Below are 22965 nucleotides of genomic sequence, written 5' to 3'. Positions count from 1 at the left end.
ACCCTCAAATTGATCTATATATTCTACATAATCCTAGTCAAAATGCCATCAGCCTTTTTTTTCTTTTTTAAGAAATTGATAAGGTGATTCTAAAATTCACATGAAAAAACCAAGGACTTAGAATAGCCAAAACAAAGTTGAAACAAGTAGAAGATTCAAGGACTTATACTACCTGACTTCAAGACTTATAATTATAAAGCACAGTAATCAAATCAGTGTGGTATTGACATCAAGATAGACAGAGTTTATCAATCTCGGTACTATTGACATTCTGGGCCAGATAATTCTTTGCTGTGGGGGCTGTCCTATGCATTGTACGATGTTGAGCAGCATCTCGGGCTTCTATCTGCCAGAAACCAGTAGTACCTCCCCAGCTGTGAAAACTAAAACTGTCTCCAGACTTTCCCAATGTCCCCTGGGGGCAAAATTGCTCCGGTTGAGACCACTGAGATAGACAATAGATCAATGGAAGAGAACAGAGAGTCCAGAAACTGACTCACCTATATATGATTAATGGATTTTTCATCAATTCAATGGAGAAAGTATAGTCTTTTAAAAAAAATGGTGCCAGAACAATTGGATGTTCATATGCAAAGAAAAATAAGTCAATCTATACCTTGTACTATGTATACAAAAATTAACTCAAAATGGATCATGGACCTAAATGTAAATCTAAAGTTATAAAACTTCTAGAAGAAAACAGGAGAAAATCCAACCTTGGGTTAGGCAAAGATCTCTTAGATACAACACAAAAATATGATCCATAAAGGAAATAAAAAAGATAAATTGGACTTCATCAAAATTAAGAACTTCTGCCCTTTGAAAGATTCTGTTAAGAGAGTGAAAAGATAAGCTACAGATCAGGTGAATGTATTTGTAAACTGCATTTCTAATAATGGACTTGTATCTAGAATACTTTTTTAAACCTCTATATAATAACAATAATTCATTTAAAAAGTGGCTGAAAGATTCAGACAGACACTTCATTAAAGAAAATGTACAGATGGCAAATAACACATGAAAAGATGCTCAACAGTGTTGGTCATTAGAGAAATAGAAAATTAAAACCACAATGAGCTGCTACTACACACCTAATACAATGTCTAAAATTTAAAAGCCTGTCAACACCAAGTGTTGACTAGGATATAGAGCACCTGAAACTCTCATATACTGCTGATAAGAATGTAAAATGGTACAACCACTTTGGAAAATCATTTGAGAGTTTCTTATTTTTATTTTTTGTGAGGAAGATTAGCCCTGAGCTAACATCTGTTGCCAATCCTCCTCTCTTTTGCTGAGGAAGTCTGGCTCTGGGCTAACATCTGTGCCCATCTTTATCTACTTTATATGGGATGCTGCCACAGCATGGCTTGATAAGCAGTGTGTCAGTCCGCGCCTGGGATCTGAACCTGCAAACCCCGGGCCACCAAAGCGGAGTGCGCAAACTTAACTGCTAGGCCACCTGGCCAGCCCTGAGAGTTTCTTAAAAAGTTAAATACATACCTACCATATGACCCAGCCATTCCACTCCTAGCTATTTACCCAAGAGGAATGAAAGCATATGTCCGTACAAAGACTTTTACACAAATGTTCATAGCAGCTTTATTTGTAATACCAAGAATGTAAACAACTCAAATGTTCATCAACAGGTGAATGGATAAACAAATTACGGTATATTCATAAGATGGAGTACTACTCAGCAGTAAAAATGAATGAACTATTCATACATCCTGTGACATAGATGAATCTCAAAATAACTATGCTGAATGACAAAACTCAGATAAAAAAAGGTTCATTCTATAGGATTTCATTTATACAAACTTGTAGACAAAACAGATTGATCTCTAGTACAGAAAGCAGATCAGTAGTTGTCTGGGGAGGGTGGGGTGAGGATGGGAGGCAGGGAGAAGTGCGATGGATTACCAAGGGGCAAGAGGAATCTTTTGAGGGTGATGGATATGTTCATTATCTTGACTATGGTGATAGTTTCATAGATGTATACACATATCAAACCTTACCAAATTGTACACTTTAAATATGTGCAGTTTATTGTACATCAATTATACCTCAACAAAGATATTTAAAAATAAAAATTCTGCTGGTATCTGACTCCCACTCTGTCCTCTGGTTTTAGAATTCTTTTTTTTTTAATTGAGATATAATTGACATAGAACATTGTGTAAATTTAAGCTGTACAACATGTTGATTTGATAATTTATATATTGCACTTTAGTTACCACTGTAGCATTAACTAATGTATCTATCACGTCACATAATTATTCTTTTCTGAGTGAGAAAAATTAAGATCTAGCCTCTGAGCAACTTTGAAATTTATAATACAGTATTGTTGACTGTAACTATTATGCTGTATATTAGATCTCCAGGATTTATGCCTGGAGATCTTATTCCAGGATATATATATATTCACTATATACACTATATATACACTATATATATATATATATATATATATATACACACACACACACACATATATATACATTAGTTGCAAGTTTGTACCCTTAAACAACATATCTCCTGTACTCTTATACCCATATCACATTCTCAAAGGTTTTCCATATTAACCAACTTATTTTTCTTATGAATCAATTTTGCATCCATTAATAAGTGAGATTTTTTAAATTCTGAAGTTTTAAATTTTTTTATTCCTGAAGTTTTAAGAATTCAGTCGGCAATGACTATTTGTATTATCTAACAACAGAATTCATAGCTAATATGTATGTGGCAAAAGAATACTAAGGCTTTGCCATTATGACTAAGTTAATTAAGTAGAATTACAAATGTTTAGATGTCAAAACAATATATCATTTAAGATGTCTAAAGCCTAAGTCAGCTGATTGGGAAGAGTCAATGCAGTCCGCCTTCCTGAGAAAGTAAGATTTTCTACGGTCTTGAAAAATAGGCAGAGTGGAATGAAGCAAAAAAAGCAAAGAGGGAAAAAAATTAATGATCCCTCCTTTTAAAATCACATACTTCCATCATTACTCCTAAAATATAAAGCTGTACTTGAAGATGGCTGGCTGAGTTGAGAGTAGTAAATGCATATATATCCCCAAATGTGATGATAACCGGAGTTACTGGTAGCTATGCTTAAAAACTTGCAGCTTCCAAATTGAACATAAATCTCTAGCCAAAATTCTCAGGTATTAAGTGTTTATTCAGCATCGTCAAGATAAACAAAACTACCACTATCTCCAGGAAAAGCATAAAAAGAAAACTACTAAGTTTAAGAAAAAAATAACACAGGATTTTTTTAATGAAAAAATTACATTATAACAAGGACACTATACATTAAATTACAATATATATACACACATTTTTAAACTTTTTTATAAATCTGGTACAAATTAAACATCTTTCTCACACTCACATGATTAAGTATGTATTTTAACAGGATATAAAGATGAAACACAAGCTGGTGGGCCTCAAAATTAGAAACTCTAATGCAGGACCAGATCCCAAAATCTGTTTTCTATCGCTTTTGTGACTTTTAGAAAACATTTACCTTGTATAAAACATAAAAGCTTTTTCTTTTAATTATGATAATTGCTTACACAGAAAATTACTATCGAGGGAAAGGCCTACATGGCGATGTTTATCTGTAATTCACCATAGTACATATAAAGTTCCCTTGGAGGCTTGGAACATGAAAACCACAATGAGGAAACAGGCTCAGCTGTGATTATGAATTTCTAACTGTTTATTTTGAAAGTCCACCTTACCACTATAGATATTATGCCTTGTAATACATGACACAAAAGAGCAAATGTCAAACTTTGCTGTAGAGCTGTTAGGAGAATGCCAAACATAGATACTAAAAATTTTATGCACTTGTATTTAATACTCTGTGCATTTAAAAAAAATTGAATATTTAAAATATGTAAACATACTTTTTAAAAAGCAATGCTAAGCACCTTTAAAATACAATACTGACATACTGAGACTGAACATGCATTTAGAGGACAAACGAATTTTTAAAAACTAATTTAGAAATCATTTTTAAAGGGCTACTCATTGAAATACTTACATGAAAATATTGATAGTTCCAGTTTCTACCTAAAAACCAAAAGAGTATACAATTAGGGATTTAAACCTTCCTTCATGTTCTTTTCTTTCTTTTATTTTTTGTTTGTGGGGAGGATGCACTGTAACTTTCTGTCCTCATAATAAAAAACAGTATCAGAAGAGACATTCACAGAGAAAGCAGCAAGAGAAATGTTTTTAAACTATGTTTTGTTCTTGATCAAGTGCCAAAGTCTGAATCCTCTGACATCTCTCATCCTCATAGGTAAGTGACTAGAGTTTGTATCTTAACAAGCATTTCTCCTTAGCAACTCAACATCAAAACAGAAAGGAATGTCTCCAAAAGACATAAATATTTCAACTGGTGAAATATTTAATAATAAACTATTACCATTATTGAAAGGTGAAGATCTATTATTTAAAATCTTGAAAAAGTTTCCATAAAAACTATAAATAACAGGGGCTGGCCTGGTGGCACAAGCGGTTAAGTGTGCGCGCGCTCCGCTGCGGCGGCCCGGGGTTCGCGGGTTCGGATCCCGGGCGCACACCGACACACTGCTTGGCAAGCCATGCTGTAGTGGAGTCCCATATAAAGTAGAGGAAGGGCATGGATGTTAGCCCAGGGCTAGTCTTCCTCATTAAAAAAAAGAGGAGGACTGGCAGACGTTAGCTCAGGGTCGATCTTCCTCACACAAAAAAACAAAACTATAAATAACAAATGAAAGAATATTACCTATAATGCAACACTAAACTATAAATAGATTTGGACTTACTCCTTTTAAGCATACATAGACTTAAGAGAAATCTGGGGTTGAGGTAACTAAGAGTTGTGTTTAACTTAGCAGAACATAATCAGATTTGACAGCCTGCCTCTATAAATGCCGACATCAAATATTTTCAATGCTTAGGCAAAAGAAAAGCAATTCTTACTAAAAATCACATATGTAACGGAATATTAACTTTGTATTAAATAGAGGTATAAATAATAAATTTTATATTAAATAGGATATAAATCTAAAGAGAACAGAATTTTAGAATTCCACCTACTTCTAATATAACAGTGCTTTATACTTAGATACATGTCATATACCTGAAATAATTAAAGTGAATTAAGAATGAGAGACTGGATTTAGAAAAGCCAAACATGACTCATATTCATGTAAAGTAGTAAGGTTAAATTTCATATTATTTTCCGCATGCTTTGAATATTAAACATTAATATCCATTTAAAATCATTATTTTTAAATAACATTTTAAATATACCCACAAATGGTCTCTGGGGGAAAAAAGTCTTTAAGTTGATTTCCTGACAGTTATAATTGACATTTCTAGTTTACCAACCTTCCAGAAAACAGAAGCTTATAATGAATATACTGATTAGTACCTATTCAGTATTTGAAGTAACTATGCTTACTCAACAAGCAAATATAACACATTAGTTATTTTAAAGTTTTAAATATGAACTAAATTTTAAACTATAAATACTTACCTTGAAATACTATAAATTCTAATTCCATCGATTCAGTAACAACTCTGGCATAGAAAAATAAATACAATTCAAATTCCTTTCTAACCAGAGCTAAATCTTCAATACAAAATAGGGGAAAAAATCCTCTGCTGATATCAAAAAGCTCCCCAAATTATCTGTAAACACCAGAGAATTGTATTATTGTTTCTGAATTCTCTCAATTTCTACATCTATCTACCCATAAGTAGTGTTTTGCCTACAATACTGCATAATCCTTGCAATATACATTTATTTCTGTTGCTTATCTGATTAATTCAAGTTAAAATTATCAGTACTTATCAAGACACTTCAAATTTCTACTGGATGACCATTAGTATGCTATTGGTTCCTAGTTATAAGTATAAAAATTAGAAGGGAAGAAGCTAAAACGCAACCACACAGTTTCCACAGATGTGACTGCTGGGCTTCGTGTTGTAACGTAGAGTCTACTGTTTTATCTTTCCAAATGAGACAGACAACAAATATTCTCTCACTCGTCTGCCAATTTAAAAAGTTTCTTCACAATTTGAAAGATTGAATAAGTTCTTTTAGAACTTAAAAAAATGTCATCACACACACACACATACACTCACACACTGTTATTGTTGTTTTTTGTCTTTTAAGAACCCAAACTGGCTATTTCCAGGGGATGAGTTAGATAACTGTGTTCACACTATATCACCATGGATAAGTTCAGATGATCTTTTGAAATACTGGCCTTATTAGATAATCAAAAAGCATAAGAACTATACAAGATAAAGGGAGTAAAATATCTCTTAAGGTAAAAACATGGAATTGGCAACAAACATATCAGTTTTAAATCAAAGCTGCTCATCGAACCAGTCTTCAGTCCATATATCACAACGCCGCACTTTGACAATATTCACCTTCTTTTCTATGACATCAGAAGTCACAAGAGTTGTAAATTCTGAAAAGCTTCAGTAATTTATGTAGTAGATAATTTCTTATAGTCCAAATTTTTTTTTGCTTCCATAGACAACGCTGGTTCTTTGGGTTCTTGCTTAACTTGGTTCACAGAAATGGTACCTTCTGGATTTTCTTCAACTTTAAAACCAAACATAAAAGAAAAACTCTAAAGGTTAATATAATTTGTAACATTAGAATCTTTAGAAATTATATTAATTAGAAGCAAAGCAAAAAACAGTAGTTTAGAAAAAGAATCAAGTAATATGGAAAAGCAGTCAGTATATTTGAGAACTCAGTGCTTCTGACATCTTAACGGTCGTTCATATTAAATTCCTTCAGTATGCTTCTAGTAAGAAAAAAAAGAAGAGATCAAGAAAACTATAAAGTTATTCCTTCTAAAGATACCTTGACAAAAAAGCAGTTCATAATTTGATAAAATGATGAGAAATATCTCATACTTAAACTTAACTGTCTTTAAAAATACGTGTGAATAAAAGTTAGGAAGCTTCCCATTATTTGAAAATAATTTGTTTTGGGCCGGCCCCGTGGCTTAGCGGTTAAGTGCGCGTGCTCTGCTGCTGGCAGCCCGGGTTTGGATCGCGCACCGAGTACCGCTTCTCCGGCCATGCTGAGGCCGTGTCCCACATACAGCAACTAGAAGGATGTGCAGCTATGACATACAACTATCTGCTGGGGCTTCGGGGGGGGAAATAAATAAATAATTATTTTTATTTTTTTTTTTTTTAGATTTTATTTATTTTATTTTTTCCCCCCAAAGCCCCAGCAGACAGTTGTATGTCATAGCTGCACATCCTTCTAGTTGCGGCATGTGGGACTCGGCCTCAGGATGGACGGAGAAGTGGTGCCTCGATGCGCACCCGGGATCCGAACCCGGGCCGCCAGCATTGCAGCGCGCGCACTTAACCACCAAGCCACAGGGCCGGCCCAATAAATAATTATTAAAAAAAAAAAAGAAAATGATTTGTTTTGCAAACAGCAGACATATGTATTACAAATTCACAGATGTGTTAGCATTCCCGTATGGTTTCCACATGTGGTCAAATATCAAGGAAAGTGTTCCCTCTGTAAAGAAACTTTACTACATAAGAACTTTAGAAAAAATATGCCACATTTTAAATGATAGCTCTGACTTAGCTGCACGAACCATGTGTTTGCTTCTCTGAAACATTTCAGAATGCACTTACCATTTTGATTTCAAAGTACTTATGACCAAATTAATCTAAATGTAGCATACCAGCATCACTATTGTGAACTGGCAAGTGGAATGTCTAAGATCAAATCTTTCTCTCTCTTTCTCAGGAATATCAGTTTTTCAGTTGCTATAGGGAACCATATTGCTCAGAGAAGTGTGTTGAACACATCTAATGTTTGTCATATATGGATGTGGTGGAGTTTAACCCAAGCCACAGAGAAAACCAGTAGGATGGATTTGACCAACCCTGAGAATTCATATTCAGGTGAAGTAGTCCCTTAGATTATGATCTAACTTGATAAATCATCCAAGTTCGGATCCAAAGAGGATCTCCTTTAATGCATTCTGATTTAGAGCTCCCAGAAATACCTTGGCATGACACAGAGGGAGGAACCATATTAGAATGGAAAGAAGCTTTGGAGCCAGACAGATCTGGGTTTAAATATTGCTCTGTCATTTACTAGATGTGATTTTTAGGCAATTATTTAACCTCCCTGAGCCTTAGTTTCCCCATTTGTGGAATGGGGACACCACCAACTATTTCACAGAGTTGTTGTGAGGATTAATTCATATATATTCCGTTTCCCTCCCTCCTATTTAATTCCCTCAATATTGACAACGGCCACAGCCCTCTGGATGAATTTTCTTAAAAGTAATGCTTCCGGGGCCGGCCCCGTGGCTTGGTGGTTGAGTGAGCGCGCTCCACTGCTGGCGACCCGGGTTCGGATCCCGGGCGCACACCGACGCGCTGCTTCTCCGGCCATGCTGAGGCCGCGTCCCACATACAGCAACTAGAAGGATGTGCAGCTGTGACACACAACTATCTACTGGGGCTTTGGGGGGAAAAAATAAATAAATAAAATCTTTAAAAAAAAAAAAAAAGTAATGCTTCCAATAAATTTAAAAGACAATGATTCTTTTCTGGAAGGAACTATCTCATGGTTTTCCTTATCCAGAAGAATAACGACTAAGAATGAAGAGAAAATACTTTATATGTTCTAAGGATAATTTCTATAAGATTTTTGCTCTTCAAAGCAAACTGCTAATCTTTTTTCCACAAAAGGTCCTAATCCAGAACGATTTGTGTAAAAAGAAGTGACATAGCTAGGTCAAGTAGGAATTAACAGAGTTTACTACTATGTTGACTGGTTTGTTACAAAGTGAAGGTAACAAGGTCTTGGATTAAACTGCAGTCCTCAAGTCTTACTAGTTACCTTCCAACATTTAAGTCTATGACTCAAAATCTTCCCTTTAATCTTTATATCTGCCCACTTCATTCCATTTTCCTTTGTGTGCGTATCAATTTTTCCATAACCTTTATACTAAAATAGTTTGCCTTTTTCAATATCTCTTATTTTTTTCACGTATTCTAACATGACCTTCTTGATTTCACATCATCACAGATTTTCCATGTAAAACTTGGTAATTAGGGAATGAATAATTTTGATAAGAAGAAAATAAATTTAAAAGTTTAAAGTTATTAAACTCATGCTAATGAAATTTTTTCCCTTTTTCTCATAGTTTTACTTGATTTACTTATATATTATACACCCAATGAGTAGAAATTCTAGTTTTTTTCTGTAGTTTAATAGTGATGATAGTCCATAAAGTTTAAAAAAATAAAATCATAAGTTGATTTTAACTTACTGAGAGCTGGGTGGCTGTCTATAATCTGTATTGGAATGGTCTGCACATCTTCCAACAGAATCCGATGAACACTTCCTTGCAGATTCTCTGTATCCTCAACATCTCCAACTTCCACCAGCTGATCCATTGCAACCAGATTTCGATCTGGTCCTGGAAGGTTACCCACAGTAGAGGCAATACTATTGTTTTGGGTTAGGCATGAATCTGTTTGAAGGCTATGACTTTGACCAAGCAGTAGAGAATTATTATTCATTACAGCACTTCCTATTGAATCCAGAAGTCTTGATGGACTGGAGGAGGGGTGATTATTTACTGATATCAGAGCCGGTGATCCATCAGGAGAGGTAAATCTTGGTTGCAAATGCAAACCCTTTTAAACCGAAAAGAGTTATATCAAAATGTTTTAAGTTACTATGTATGACTGTTTTCCTAGGATATAGTATTCTTTTGACAGAAAATTGACTCAATAAAATATAAGAGTACAGTTACTAACAAATATTAAGTGAGGACAGAAACAAGAGCCAAAGGAAAATACAACTAAATTTTATTGCATGCATAGTCAGCTCAAACTTTTTCAAAACATATTCTCAAAATTATCATCTTGGGGCCAGCCTGGTGGTGTAGTGGTTAAGTTTGCATGCTCCGCTTCGGCAGCCCAGGATTTGCAGGTTCAGATCCCGGGTGTGGACCTACACACTGCTCATCAAGCCACGCTGTAGCAGGCGTCCCACATATAAAGTAGAGGCAGATGGGCATGGATGTTAGCCCAGGGCCAATCTTCCTCAGCAAAAAAAGGAGGATTGGCAACAGACGTCAGCTCAGGGCTAATCTTCCTCACCAAACAAAAAAAAAAATCATCTTTAATCAAGACACAAAAAAATTCAAGAAATTAATAATGAAAACATCTTTGATCATTATTATAATTCTATAATAATTCTGTAAACTCTATAGAAGAAGAAGAGACGAGATTGAAGAAGAAAGAGAAGGTTGTTTGGCTGTTTCACTAGATACCTACCTGGAGTTGTGTAAATATTTTTGGCTCAAATGAGGAAAGTGAGGAGAGCAAATGGGCTGGCTCTGGAGACAAAGAATTCCTTATCTGATTTGTTTCCACTTTGGTGGTAACTGATTCTCCTGGTGAATTTCCTATATTATATAGAAAATAAACTATTAAAATAAAATAATTGTTATGGCTTCTAGAATATTACACTTTATTACAACCCTTATTATCAGAATTGGAATAGGAAATAAGGTCAAAGGTTTGGCAAGGACTTTTTAAGAAGTTATCTATCTAGTCCACTAATTCCACAATCTGGCAGATCATCAGAATCATTTAGAGGACTTAATATATAAATTCCTAAGTTTAACCTCCACTAATTTTAATTCAGTATATATGGGGTGGGATATAGGAGATTGTACTCTTTTCCTTGAAAGATTTTGTATCTGTAACTCTAATCTAGTCCATTTCCCATATTATGATGCTGGACTACACCTAAACTTCTCTAGATGTGGGAAACCTATTGAGCCTCTCAATCACCAAGACTAAACTTAATTCATCTTTGGTAGCTGTAGTGCCTAGGACAATGCCTGGCATAAAGTGGGTCTCAATAATAACACTACTAATTTCTTTCAGTAACTCATTTTGGAATAAATAAGAGTAAAAATCTCTCTTCTTAATATCTCAATTTTTAAAGTAATTGTCTTCAGTGAATTTGAGTTCTTCTCATGTAATTCTTATGTTAACCCAAATATATTCATCTCTTTAAGTCAATCAAAAATCAATTATCAACAACTATTTATTGCTTCCATACCATAACTGAGTAATTTTTAACAATGGCCCTGGTATCAGGCAAGGATGGATTTAAGTGCTGGCTTTTCTCTGTAACCTTCAACATACTATATAACTCGGTTTCTAAACTTCAGTTTTCTCATCTGTAAAATCAGAATAAGAGAATCTTCCTCAAAGGACTGCTGAGAGGATTAAACAGCACTCTTACATTTCTTGGCTTCTTCATTTCTAATTGTCTTTCTACTTCATCTGCTGCAGTTGCCCACTACTATGGTCATACTCTGGGCTATTCTACACCTAAAATCTTTTAATCCAACATCCCATTCTCTGATCACGGCCTTTCTCTTCCAGGGATTTGCTCAGGTACTCCACTACAATTGTTCTTCAACCTCATGTGAACCTCCAGTCAACTGATTCCTCAGTTTTCTTCAGATCCATCAACCTCTTCCTTAATAAAATTCTCTCCCCATCCAGCTTATAGTCCTGGGTTTATAATTTCAGTCACTCTCTTGCAAATACCCTAAAGTCCCTTGTCTCTCTGTCCCTTGGCCATACTCCCCCTGGTAAAATCCTAATTCTGGATGAAAATGGCTTCCAGCGCCTACACATGTGAAGCTGAATGATGCTGGAGAAGAAACTCGCTGCTACTGTTTTTACCAATTCATGATATCAACCTCAACAGGACCTTCCCTTGTACCTGACCACCTTACAATGTTTCTCTTACTCTATATTAGGGATGATATCTAATCTCCATTTTCCTCAAATCTTGGCCACCCTTCCGAGATCTTTTCCCATTCTTAGCACTCTTACTTAAAGAGAAAAGAAAAGCTATCAGATAGAAATTTCTTCAACTTCCCATCACCAAAGCTATCAAGTTCCTTCATCTTCCTCTATCTCTTCAGGTCTCTCCTGTATTAAAATACCTTCCCTGAACCCCTCAACCACACTCCCTTCATAGCAAACTTCTTGAAAAAGTGGTCCACATTGTCTCTACTTCTTCTCTACTTCTTCATTCATCTTCCATTCACTCTTCAACCACAATATGGCTTCCTCCCAATCCACTCCGCTGAAATGGCTCTGTTACTCAAGCTTTCCAAACCTGATCTCATGATCTTTCTTTTCTCTCCCCTGCCACCACCAACACCCCATTCTTATGCCAGTGCTGCTGAGCTGGGTAAATGCCACTATTAGTCAGTTGCTCACGGAAGAAACTCAGGAGTCATCCTAGATCGTTCCCACTCTTTTACCTCCCACTCTTGGTTATTCAATCAATAACCAGAGCCTTTGAATTCTACTTTTTAAATAACTCTTAAATCTGTCCAATTCTAGTATAATTGCCACCAACTATAGTCTAAACCACTATCACCTTTCATTTGGAAAGCTGAAATGATCTCCTAAACCTATTTTGCTTATCCAGTTTTATCTCCAAGCATTGTCTATGCTAAAACCACAATAGCTTTCTTAAGTTCCTTGACCAAGACAAACTCTTTCTTGCTTAGCCTTTGAACACGCTTTTCCCTTGACTGGAAAATCCCTATTAATTCTTCAGTTCTTAGTTTAAAAGTCACTTTCTCAAGAGTCCCTTCCCTACTCCCTGGACTAAATTATATGTCTCTATCACTATTCCCATGCAATTTTGTACAACTCTCTCATGGCACTTTTCACAATAGTAATTAATTAGAATATATTTGTCTAGTGTCTTTTTTCTCTTGCTAAGCTTTAAATTCAATGAAGCAGGAAACTTACTTGTCCTTTTTATACCCAGCATTCATCATAGTGAGTAAAATATGTGCAGAACAAATGAATAATGCTAAATAATTTGAAAGTTATTCTGTAGGGAAAGTGAGTCTTAAAGGTTAATAAGCTGAAGAATAAAGAAATAATTGTATTGTGTATAGTTATTCACTAATTTATTCTAAAGCATTTATTTAGGTGTTAACTTTTTAGCAGGCATTGTGCTAGGAACTAGGTATATTAATTTGAGTAAAATACAATCCTTGCCCCTGAGGAGCTCAAATTATGATGAGTAAACAAAAGGATACCATGTTAAATGCAGAGGTAAATACAAAAGAGTGAATATCTAACATTATGTAGGGGGAAATAAAGAGAGCACTTAAAGTCAGAGATTGAGATTGCTATTTGAGTAATGAGAGGAGTTTGCCATGCAGAAGAGGAGAAAAGATACTTCCAGAATAGAAATCAAAAGAGTTGAAATAAGCTTGGAATATTGAGAGAACATAGGAGTAAGAATGTATGAGAAAAAGCAAACCATACAAAATGGACAATAGTTTCCTGATCAAGGTATCTTAGAGTTATTACTATTGGAATTAGCCTAGCTTTACAGTAAACTGTGCTAGTAATCAGACTCAAAATTTCAATCATAAAGAAACATAAAAGCCGACAATAGCAGGAAATTTAAATAGCTGGACTTATTTTGATAAATCCTAACATAGTTGCTCTTGCCTCTTTGGGCCATGGTTTCCTTATCTAAAAAATTTGATTAGATGAGATAATATCTTAAACGTCTGCCAGCTTTAACACTGTTTGATTTTATATTTTAAAGGTATTCAAGATAACCTACCTTCTGCAAATGTAACTGTCACAGTTTCTCTGAGAATATTCCCGCTGTCTGTAGTCCATTGAAGCTGAAAGGGGAACATTTATTTCAGTAAAAATAATAAAGCATTTATATTGAAAAAATATTTTAAAACATCAATATAACTGTCATATTTTATTCAGTCATAGTATAATTGTGCTTTATTCTGTAACACTCTCTTCACTTGCTCATATTTTCAAGCACTATATACTTTACCATCCAAATACATTAGTTTCCCAAGTTCAGATAGCAAAAATTTGGATAATAAGTGTCCATGGCAAGGACCATTGTTAACCAAATCTGTTTCAGTTTCTGAATTTTGGATAGTGAATAATTAAGAGTTTTGGATAGCAAAGAATAGTAGCTCTAGCTTAAAAAAATCTGAATTTATTCAGTTACTGAATTTGGATAGTAAAAATTTGGAGAGCAAAGAATATTGCTAGTGAGATTTTAATGCTGTAATCACTGCCTGTATCAAAATCAGTAGTTTCTGGGTAATTTTATTAATCTCTTCAGAGTAGGCAAAATTTCATAGAAACGACCAACATTCAGGGGGAAACGACAGTATCACAGTATAAGGTAAAATTGATACACAGAGATGGCATATGGAACCAACATCTAGTTGTGTATTCAAGTCTGAACTATTCTACTTAAACTTGCCCATCTATTTAAAAAAGAGGGGGAGATATGCATAGTGTGTACTCAACGTCTGTTAAATAAGATATACTTTTTACAGAGATAAAATATGTTGATTTTTAAATGAAGATTACTATTGTTATTACAGTCAGAGTTGGAAATTCACTGATTTTTCTTCTTGTGAGAGTAATAAAAAAAATTTTAGTCAAATCATCTGAGAATTCATAGTGTTTACGTTTTAAGAAAAAGATACTACTATTTTTTCTTATATCACAGTTTTTTTATAGGGCCTAATAGCAACCATACCTATTAGGCCACATAGTAATATAAGCTAAGAAAGATTCTGTAATAAAACAAGGAAATACAGTTGTAATCATACCGTTGCTGGAATAATCTCTGAATTACATACATTATCTCCATTTCTCAAGGATTTCTGCACCTCATGGATGTGATTCTTTATATCATTTACAGTTGGAAAAAAGGATAAATTATGTCTTTCAGGTACTTCATCAGGTTTGAACAGTTCCCTTTCCACAAATTTTCTGGGGAGAATATAAAATAGAATAAAAACACAAACAATCTAGCAATATACTTTAGATCAAAGGAGAGAAAAAAGTTCTCTTTTATCATAAATTTCTGTAAAGCATGGTTTACAGCTTTATAAGAAATTGATATTTTTTTACTTTTAATTTTTTCCATACATTAGATCATAGAATTCATGAAGATTAAAGAAATGTAATATTTTCATTGGTTAAGCACCTGTATATCTTAGAGTGGGCTTTGACATTTTTATGAATTTAAAGGAATCACTATTTTCAATATAAGTATGTTTTTGAATGCTTATTACATCAGGCCCTGGACTGAACACTTCACATCAAGCGTCTCCTTTAACCCTTACTATAATCCTGGGAGGTTAGTACAATTATCATTCCCACTTAACAGATGAGAGAACTGAGGGCTGCAGAAGTTAAATAATTCGCCCAAAATTATACACCTACCTAGTAAGGAAGAGAGCTTGGGCCTACACCCTGGTTATTTGCATGGACATCACGTTATATTGCTTCCAAAAGGCACCAATTAACATCATACGAAATATGATCTGCTTGAATTTTACACGTAGACAAAAGAGAACATAGACACAGAGGGCAGCATTGCCATATAATCATATAAAAAAGAATACACAGAAGAAATGATATAGTTCAATATATATATGCTTTGTGCATTACATTAGGTAGACCATACTGCAGAGCTGTATTATACCTCTGTTCTTAAGATTCATGTTTAGTAAATAGTGGATGGCTTTACCAAACTTTGGCTCTGTTCTAAAACTGCCCCAATGGAAATAAATATAAAATGTCGAAGAAAGCTGCTAAGTAGAAAAGCCATTTATTAATTAAAAAATAATCCTAGGTGGGCCAGCCCCGTGGCTTAGCGGTTAAGTGCGCGCGCTCCGCTGCTGGTGGCCTGGGTTCGGATCCCGGGAGCGCACCGACACACCGCTTCTCCGGCCATGCTGAGGCCGCATCCCACATACAGCAACTAGAAGGATGTGCAACTATGACATACAACTATCTACTGGGGCTTTGGGGGAAAAAAAAAAAAAAGGAGGAGGATTGGCAATAGATGTTAGCTCAGAGCCGGTCTTCCTTAGCAAAAAGAGGAGGATTAGCATGGATGTTAGCTCAGGGCTGATCTTCCTCACAAAAAATTAACCAAAAAAATAAAAAATAAAAATAATCCTAGAAGGGGCTGGCCCGGCAGTGTAGTGGTTAAGTTCTCGAGTTCCGCTTTGGCAGCCCTGGGTTTGCCAGTTCAGATCCTGGGCGTGGACCTACACACCACTCGTCAAGCCATGCTGAGGCAGCATCCCATAAGAAGAGCTACAACTCTACAATTATGATACACAACTATGTACTGGGGCTTTGGGTAAAAAAAAAAAAGGAAGATTGGCAACAGATGTTAGCGCAGGCCCAATCTTCCTCAAAAAAGAAGGAAGGAAGGAAGGGGTGTTGTTCAGATCAGACTACATAATAACTAGTAGGAACAAGGTCAGTTTAGTACCAGAAACCATGATGAAGAGCACGAGCTGTAGAGTTAGACCTAGATTTCAGTTCTGCCTCTACTTCTTAAGCCAGTTACTTAACCACTCTGAGTTTCCATTTTCTCATCTGCAGAATGGAGATAAATACACTGACTTTATAGAGTCATAAGAATAAATGAGATTGTGCATATAAAGTGCTTAGCACAATATCTAGCACACACATAGTAAATGCCACATGATAATAATTATTATTATATCCTGAGTATCAATAAAATTGGACCAGAGTGCTACACATAAAATTTCATTAGACAAAGAATTATCCATATTCTTTCATTGTAATAAAATTTAATTGCATTTCAAATAGCTTAAAATAAGTATCTTGGCCTAGGTTTTAAAATCTCTGATTCTAAAAAGGTTTTTTTTCTGGGTTTTTATTATATAATTCAATTCATATATCATTTAGAAATAATCCAATTTGCCAAATCTGAATATGGAATGTCTCAGATGAGTAACTCGAATCATTACTCATGGCTTGCCAAGCATCTGCTGGAAAATGATCAGTTCATAAACAAGATTATTTTAATAAGTTAATAAACTGTATTCCTCATCTACTCTGATAGCATATATCTTGCAAAATGTCTATAATATTAAGAGTATTATTTAAACCAACAAACAAAAATGAAAAATGTAAAAACAATTCGTTTCTACTGTACCTTAGCTGTTTCCTTACTGCATACACTTGTTCTATTCCCTGTGATACTAACTCTTGAATCTTATGTGCTACTTGAGGATGTAGACGTGAGGGTAATGTACAATTCTCATCTCTAATTGCAGTTTCCTCTTCTTCAAGAGAAGACACAGGAAAAGGGGAAGGTGACAAAGGGAGGCAAGGAGTCTCTAATTCATGATACTGATGAGCTTGCTGGGTAGGTAACTGTACATACCACCTGACAAGAGAAAATATTTAAAATTATATTACTAGACAAAGGCAAGAATCATAGTTAATTATGTTAATACTCATCAAGATAAGGAATAATCTTTTAAGAAAAAATTATATATGATTATATCATATTAGATTAACATAAATAAAACTTTTGAAAATAATAAATTAAATAAAATTTAAAACATCCTCTGCTTAACTCTTCCAAGATTGGCTTTATACTCAATTAAATAAAAATCTTTATAAACCTTTACAGACTTTTACTATGCCCTAAAGTTAAAGAGGGTGTGGGATTTAACTATATATGAAAATTGTATTTTAAATTTCATATTAAGTAAATTTTACCTCAAAGTAATGAGACTTTAAGTCATCATCTTTGAGTTGCATTTTCCCATTCTTCTACCATTTTGTACCCAGATTACAACTTCTGTGTTGCACCTATAATCCTTCAACCAAAGAGTGGATATAATTCAGAGGCAATCAAGACTGAGCTATGTGGGAGGATCTTCTCTGACAGGAGCTCAGGGAACCAACTCAAAGGTGAATACAGGTCTCTCGTACAGCAGTGTAGTACAAAAAACAGATGCTAGGAAAATGAACTGATCTGGTAGGATACTGTTTTTTTGTGGGTTTTTTTGGTGAAGAAGATTGGCCCTGAGCTAACATCAGTGCCAATCTTCCTTTACTTTGTATATGGGACGCCACCACAGCATGGCTTGATAAGCGGTATGTAGGTCTGCACCTGGGATCCAAACCCATGAACCCTGGGCCACTGAATCGGAGCACACGAACTTAACCACTATGCCCCCAGGCCGGCCCCAGGATACTGTTTTAATTGATATTTTTGCACAAAATGCTTGCACTGACTGATATTGCATGACCTGGAGCCTAGTCAAAAATTATACACGATGTTCTCCAAATGAAGGATCTAATTATTGACTCTATTCATTTTTCCTGTATCTGAAAGATTTTTTAAAGATAACACAAAAACTAGATTCCATATACTTAAATCCATTATAGAATTGCAAATTCTTCACATGGACTGACACAAAGGAAAGTAAGAAAGAAAGCTAATTTTTTTTCTTATTTAAAACCCGAAGCATAAAAGACATAAAACAGAATTTTATGTAGAACTTAGAATTCATTTCTGGCTGCCATAAGTAATGAAGGATGAGTTAAAAAATATACAGGCAAGTTTGGCTCCTAATAAGTGTCTGAAACAAAGTACACAATATATAATGAAATGTGTTGCTAAATATGTATTTGTTGTTTTGGGAAAACACTTCCATATGGTATATAGAATTCTTTGGTCAAAATTATCCACAACATTTGGCTAATAAACCCAATGGTTTACACAGTGGCAAGTCATTTTAATACTTAATGGTTTACACAGTGGCAAGTCATTTTAATACTTAGAAAACTACTGATGAGACATCTGCCTTATAAAAACCATTTCTTTTTTTTTTTTTAATAATTTTATTTATTTATTTATTTTCCCCCAAAGCCCCAGTAGATAGTTGTATGTCATAGCTGCACATCCTTCTAGTTGCTGTATGTGGGATGCGACCTCAGCATGGCCAGAGAAGCGGTGGGTCGGTGCGCGCCCGGGGTCCGAACCCTGGCCGCCAGCAGCGGAGCGCGCGAACTTAACCGCTAAGCCATGGGGCCGGCCCTAAAAAGCATTTCTTAATGAAATAACTGGAAAACATAATTATAATTTCTTTTATAGAAAGAATTCTTGCAAATGGAGCTAATTTGTAAAATAAAAGAACTATATAAATGTCATACCTAAGAACACCACCAGCATCTACCAAGTTCTTCTTTAGCATGTTAAAGGCTTTTTCCTGCTCCATTCGGATTATTTTCCTATCAATTTTGGGGTCTGTAGGAACTCCATATTCAGGAAACTTCTGTACCTTTTTAATGTAAATCCTTTTTACAAGAAAAAGAAGAATTTGTTTCACTATATTATAATCTCAAGAAAATCTAACATATCAACCAGAAGTTTACTTTAAGCATTAAAGTTTAGAGAAAACTCAAATAATCTATAAAGCATTCAGAGGATTATGTGAAAGATATGCCACATTCTCAGTGCATAATTAGCAAATTAACAATAATCATGACTTTAGTAAAAATATCTAAATATTTATGGATATTAACATTTTTTTTCTGGATTCTGCCTCTTCTCTATTCTCCTGGGAGCCATAAACCTCATGCCTGGATTATTTTAATAGCCTCCTTCTGAGTCTCTGGGCCTCCAGTCTTTCATTACCTAAATCCACTTGATACATCAATACCACCATCATTCTTCATATTTGTACTTCTCTGGTGAAGAACCTCTCTGCTCTTTAATCAGGTACAAATATCTTGGCAGCATTCAAGGCATTCCATATGATTCTAGCTTATTTACCTAATCTTACTTTCATTTACTTCAAGTATAAAATTGCATTTCCTGTGAAGTTTATCGTCTTAATATGTTCCTTCCTCCTCTGATACCAAATATACAAATCACACGATATCTTTATTTATATAGGTCTCCTAGCATACAATATTTTCCTTCTAATTCTCTACCTACTCAAATTCAATCTAAACTTCAGCATCCAGGTTAAGTTGTACTTTCTTTCCTGTTAATGAGTTTGCATGGATATATTCCCTCTCTGAAATAGTCAGCTAATCCACACATTTGACACCGCATACTATACTATTATGTTCTCTAATAGTTTTTTGTTTCTTGATCTACTCCAACAACATTTTAAGTTACCTGTGATTAAGTAAAATCTTATACCTCTTTTATTCTCCCTCCTTCGCATGGCACCCAAGGAAGTTGCTGGGCACAGAGTAGATATTCAAAAGTACTTGTAGAATGATAGATAACAAAGTTATTTCTTCCCATAGAGAGATTTTCTCTCAACTTATACTTAAAGTTTTAGATTTATCATATTTAAAAAGCAATTGAGAGTTTTGTTTCATGGTCAGGTTTAAATATTGCCTAACGTTAACATTATTAAATTAAACATGAAAAGCCTTCTGAACTGGCTCTAAAAGCTTCTTAAGAATGCTGAGATTTGTGATATGAGATACAACGCTAAAATAAAACGTTTCAAAGATCAATTAAATCCAACCTTTACATGTTATCTTTTTAAATTTTATTTTATCTGATAATTTAAAACAGTTTCAATGTCTGAAAAAATAATATTATTAAAGGACATTATAAAAATTTTTTATTGGTTCACATTTTTCATTCTGATTCAGAGCAATGACTACTCTGCAGTCCTATTCTATCTAAAACTTACTATGTTTGTCTCATACATTGCTGGTATAAATATAATTGGTAAAGTATCTCTAAAAATCAACTTTGCAATACCTGTCAACATTTAAAAAGAATATAACCTTTGCCCTAGCAATTTCATTTCAAGCAATTTATCCTACTGATATACTTGCACAAGTGTACAAATAGGTACAATGTTATTAACTACAGCTTTGTACATAATAACAAAGAATACTTTTCAGAGCCTACATGTCCATCATTAGAGGACTAATTAAGTAAATGATAATTCGTCTATAAATGGAATATTATATCGCTATTAAAAAGATGGAACCATGAAAATACTATGTTATATGTCAATTATACGTCAATTTTTAAAATAAATAAATACAAAGAAGGAACCAGTGCTTTTATGTACAGATATGGAGCCAGCTTTGAGAGATATTGGGAAGGAAAAAAAACAAAATGTAAAGTAGTATATGTCATTACATTCACGCTAGTATGAAGCATAATAGCTGTGCAGTTAATAACAACAATAGGCATTCAGAATGGAAATAAATCAACGTGAATTCATAGCAGGAAAGAAGATACACCACCACCTAACTTTAAGGAAAGAAACTATTAGTAAGTTGTACTGAGACCTTCAACATTTATGAGAATAAGGAGGACACATATATATGCATATACACAGAATACCTTTGGAAGGTTACTCAAGAAACTAGTATACTAGACTTGCTCCCTTAAAGAGGGACACAGGGAGCAGGGGTAAGAGGAAACTTAGATTTCACTGTTTACTTTTTGGTGCTATTTAAACTTAATAAAAATGTTCATATTAGCTATTCAAAAATAAGTATTTAATAAAAAAGAAATAAAAGAAAATAAAGCTTACCGGGCTGGACAAGTGGCTTTGTAGAGCTGACAAGACCTGCTTTCCTGCTCACTGATTTTTTTTAACTGGAAACCTTTTCTCCTTGGCCCATACTGACATTCCATTACTACGGCTCTACTCCCTGTGGGCCAAAACCAACTATTGATATTAATTCAAGTATCCATCTGTTCTGAATACTAGATTAAAAACAACTTGGTGGTGGAAATGTCAAAATCTATACTTTCAATTACACAACTTTAAGGAAAGAAAACATTAGTAAGTCTTACTAAGATGTACAAACACATAAATTTAAAGGTTTATTGTAATATTTACCAAATGTACCACATTATGGTAAGGAAATTAGCAAATATCACATTTACTGAATGTCAATTGATATTTACATACATACAATTTTAATGATACAATTTACCACTTTATAAGTAGAAATTAGCAAATGTTAAACGTGTTAATAAATATTAAGGTCATTTAAAATTTTATTTCCTTTTATAATTATTTATTTCCTTATTTCTATTTGGGCTGTTAGAATAATGTGATAACCAGCCTCTGAGAGGGCCCCCAATGATCCCTGCCTCCTAGTACTCATGTCCTTGTGTAATTCCCTCCCCTTGAACATGGGCTGGACTTATTAATTTACTTCTAATGAATATGGCAGAAGTGACAGGACGCTATTTTTGATATTAGGTTATAAAAGACTGTGACTTCTGTCTCGGGTACTCTCTCGCTCTTGCTTGGATTGCTCTTTCTCGGCGAAATCAGCTGTCATGTGGTGAGGCAGCTCTGTGGAGAGGCCCACGTGGCAAGGAATAAGGCCTGCCAACAGCACATGAATGAGCTTGGAAGCAGATCCTCCCCCTGTCAAGCCGTGAGATGACTGCAGCTCCAGCCAACACCTTAATTGCAGTCTTCTGAGAGAACCTGAGGCAGAACCACCTTGCTAAGCTGCTCTTGGATTCTTGACCCACAGAAACTGTGAGATGATAAATGTTTATTGTCTTCAGCCACCAAGTTTAGGGTAATTTGTTACATAGCAATAGATACTACAAATAAGTAGATGTGAAAACTATACAGTTTAAGATTTTAAGTTGAAAATCCTACTCTATGTAGGGTATAGCAAACTTTTTAAATATAAAGCCAAAAACACCAATCATAAATAAAAATGTTAATAAAGCTGGTGTTAAAATTTAAAACTTTTATTTAAAAGACACCATAAAAAAAGGTAAAAAGAAAATAACTAGTAAACAGGGAAATGCAAATTAAAACAACAGCAAAATACTATCTCACACTCTTCAGATTGGCAAAAATTAAAAAAATTGAAAATACTCTAAAACAACCAAATCCACTGATCAATCTTAATATCATAAAAAGGTGTTACACATAGGTAGCTATAAGAAGTACACAGCACACCTATGAAGTATTCTTGCAAAATACTTTAATGAAGATTAAATCTTCATTTAATCAAGCCTCTAGATCT

At 34.5% G+C, this 22965-nt stretch overlaps 1 protein-coding gene across 11 annotated transcripts in view; it reads right to left on the bottom strand.

The window, feature by feature from the left end:
- CARF (calcium responsive transcription factor) overlaps nt 1–22965 on the bottom strand; it is a 58183-nt gene that overhangs the window by 8795 nt on the left and 26423 nt on the right. For 3 of the 11 annotated variants that reach the window (XM_087435643.1, XM_087435644.1, XM_087435652.1), the window contains 9 exons: nt 21495–21615; nt 19129–19272; nt 17114–17347; nt 14739–14901; nt 13709–13772; nt 10354–10484; nt 9339–9708; nt 6439–6616; nt 3247–4077 (listed from right to left, as the gene is read on the bottom strand). In XM_087435643.1, coding sequence (XP_087291769.1) covers nt 6498–6616; nt 9339–9708; nt 10354–10484; nt 13709–13772; nt 14739–14901; nt 17114–17347; nt 19129–19272; nt 21495–21615 — 1346 coding nt within the window. In that variant the 3' untranslated portion in view covers nt 3247–4077; nt 6439–6497. Of the gene's footprint in view, nt 1–2493; nt 2912–3246; nt 4078–5533; nt 5578–5600; nt 5689–6438; nt 6617–9338; nt 9709–10353; nt 10485–13708; nt 13773–14738; nt 14902–17113; nt 17348–19128; nt 19273–21494; nt 21633–22965 lie in introns of those variants that run through there. The other 8 variants (XM_087435650.1, XM_087435646.1, XM_087435649.1 and 5 more) reach the window with 8 other exon arrangements.

Source organism: Ceratotherium simum, chromosome 9 (genome assembly GCF_057802395.1).
Source record: "Ceratotherium simum simum isolate JZ-2026a chromosome 9, ASM5780239v1, whole genome shotgun sequence".
Taxonomy (NCBI): Eukaryota; Metazoa; Chordata; class Mammalia; order Perissodactyla; family Rhinocerotidae; genus Ceratotherium; species Ceratotherium simum.
The sequence above is the reverse complement of the archived record's forward strand: the minus strand, read 5'-3'. Positions and strand labels throughout refer to the sequence as shown.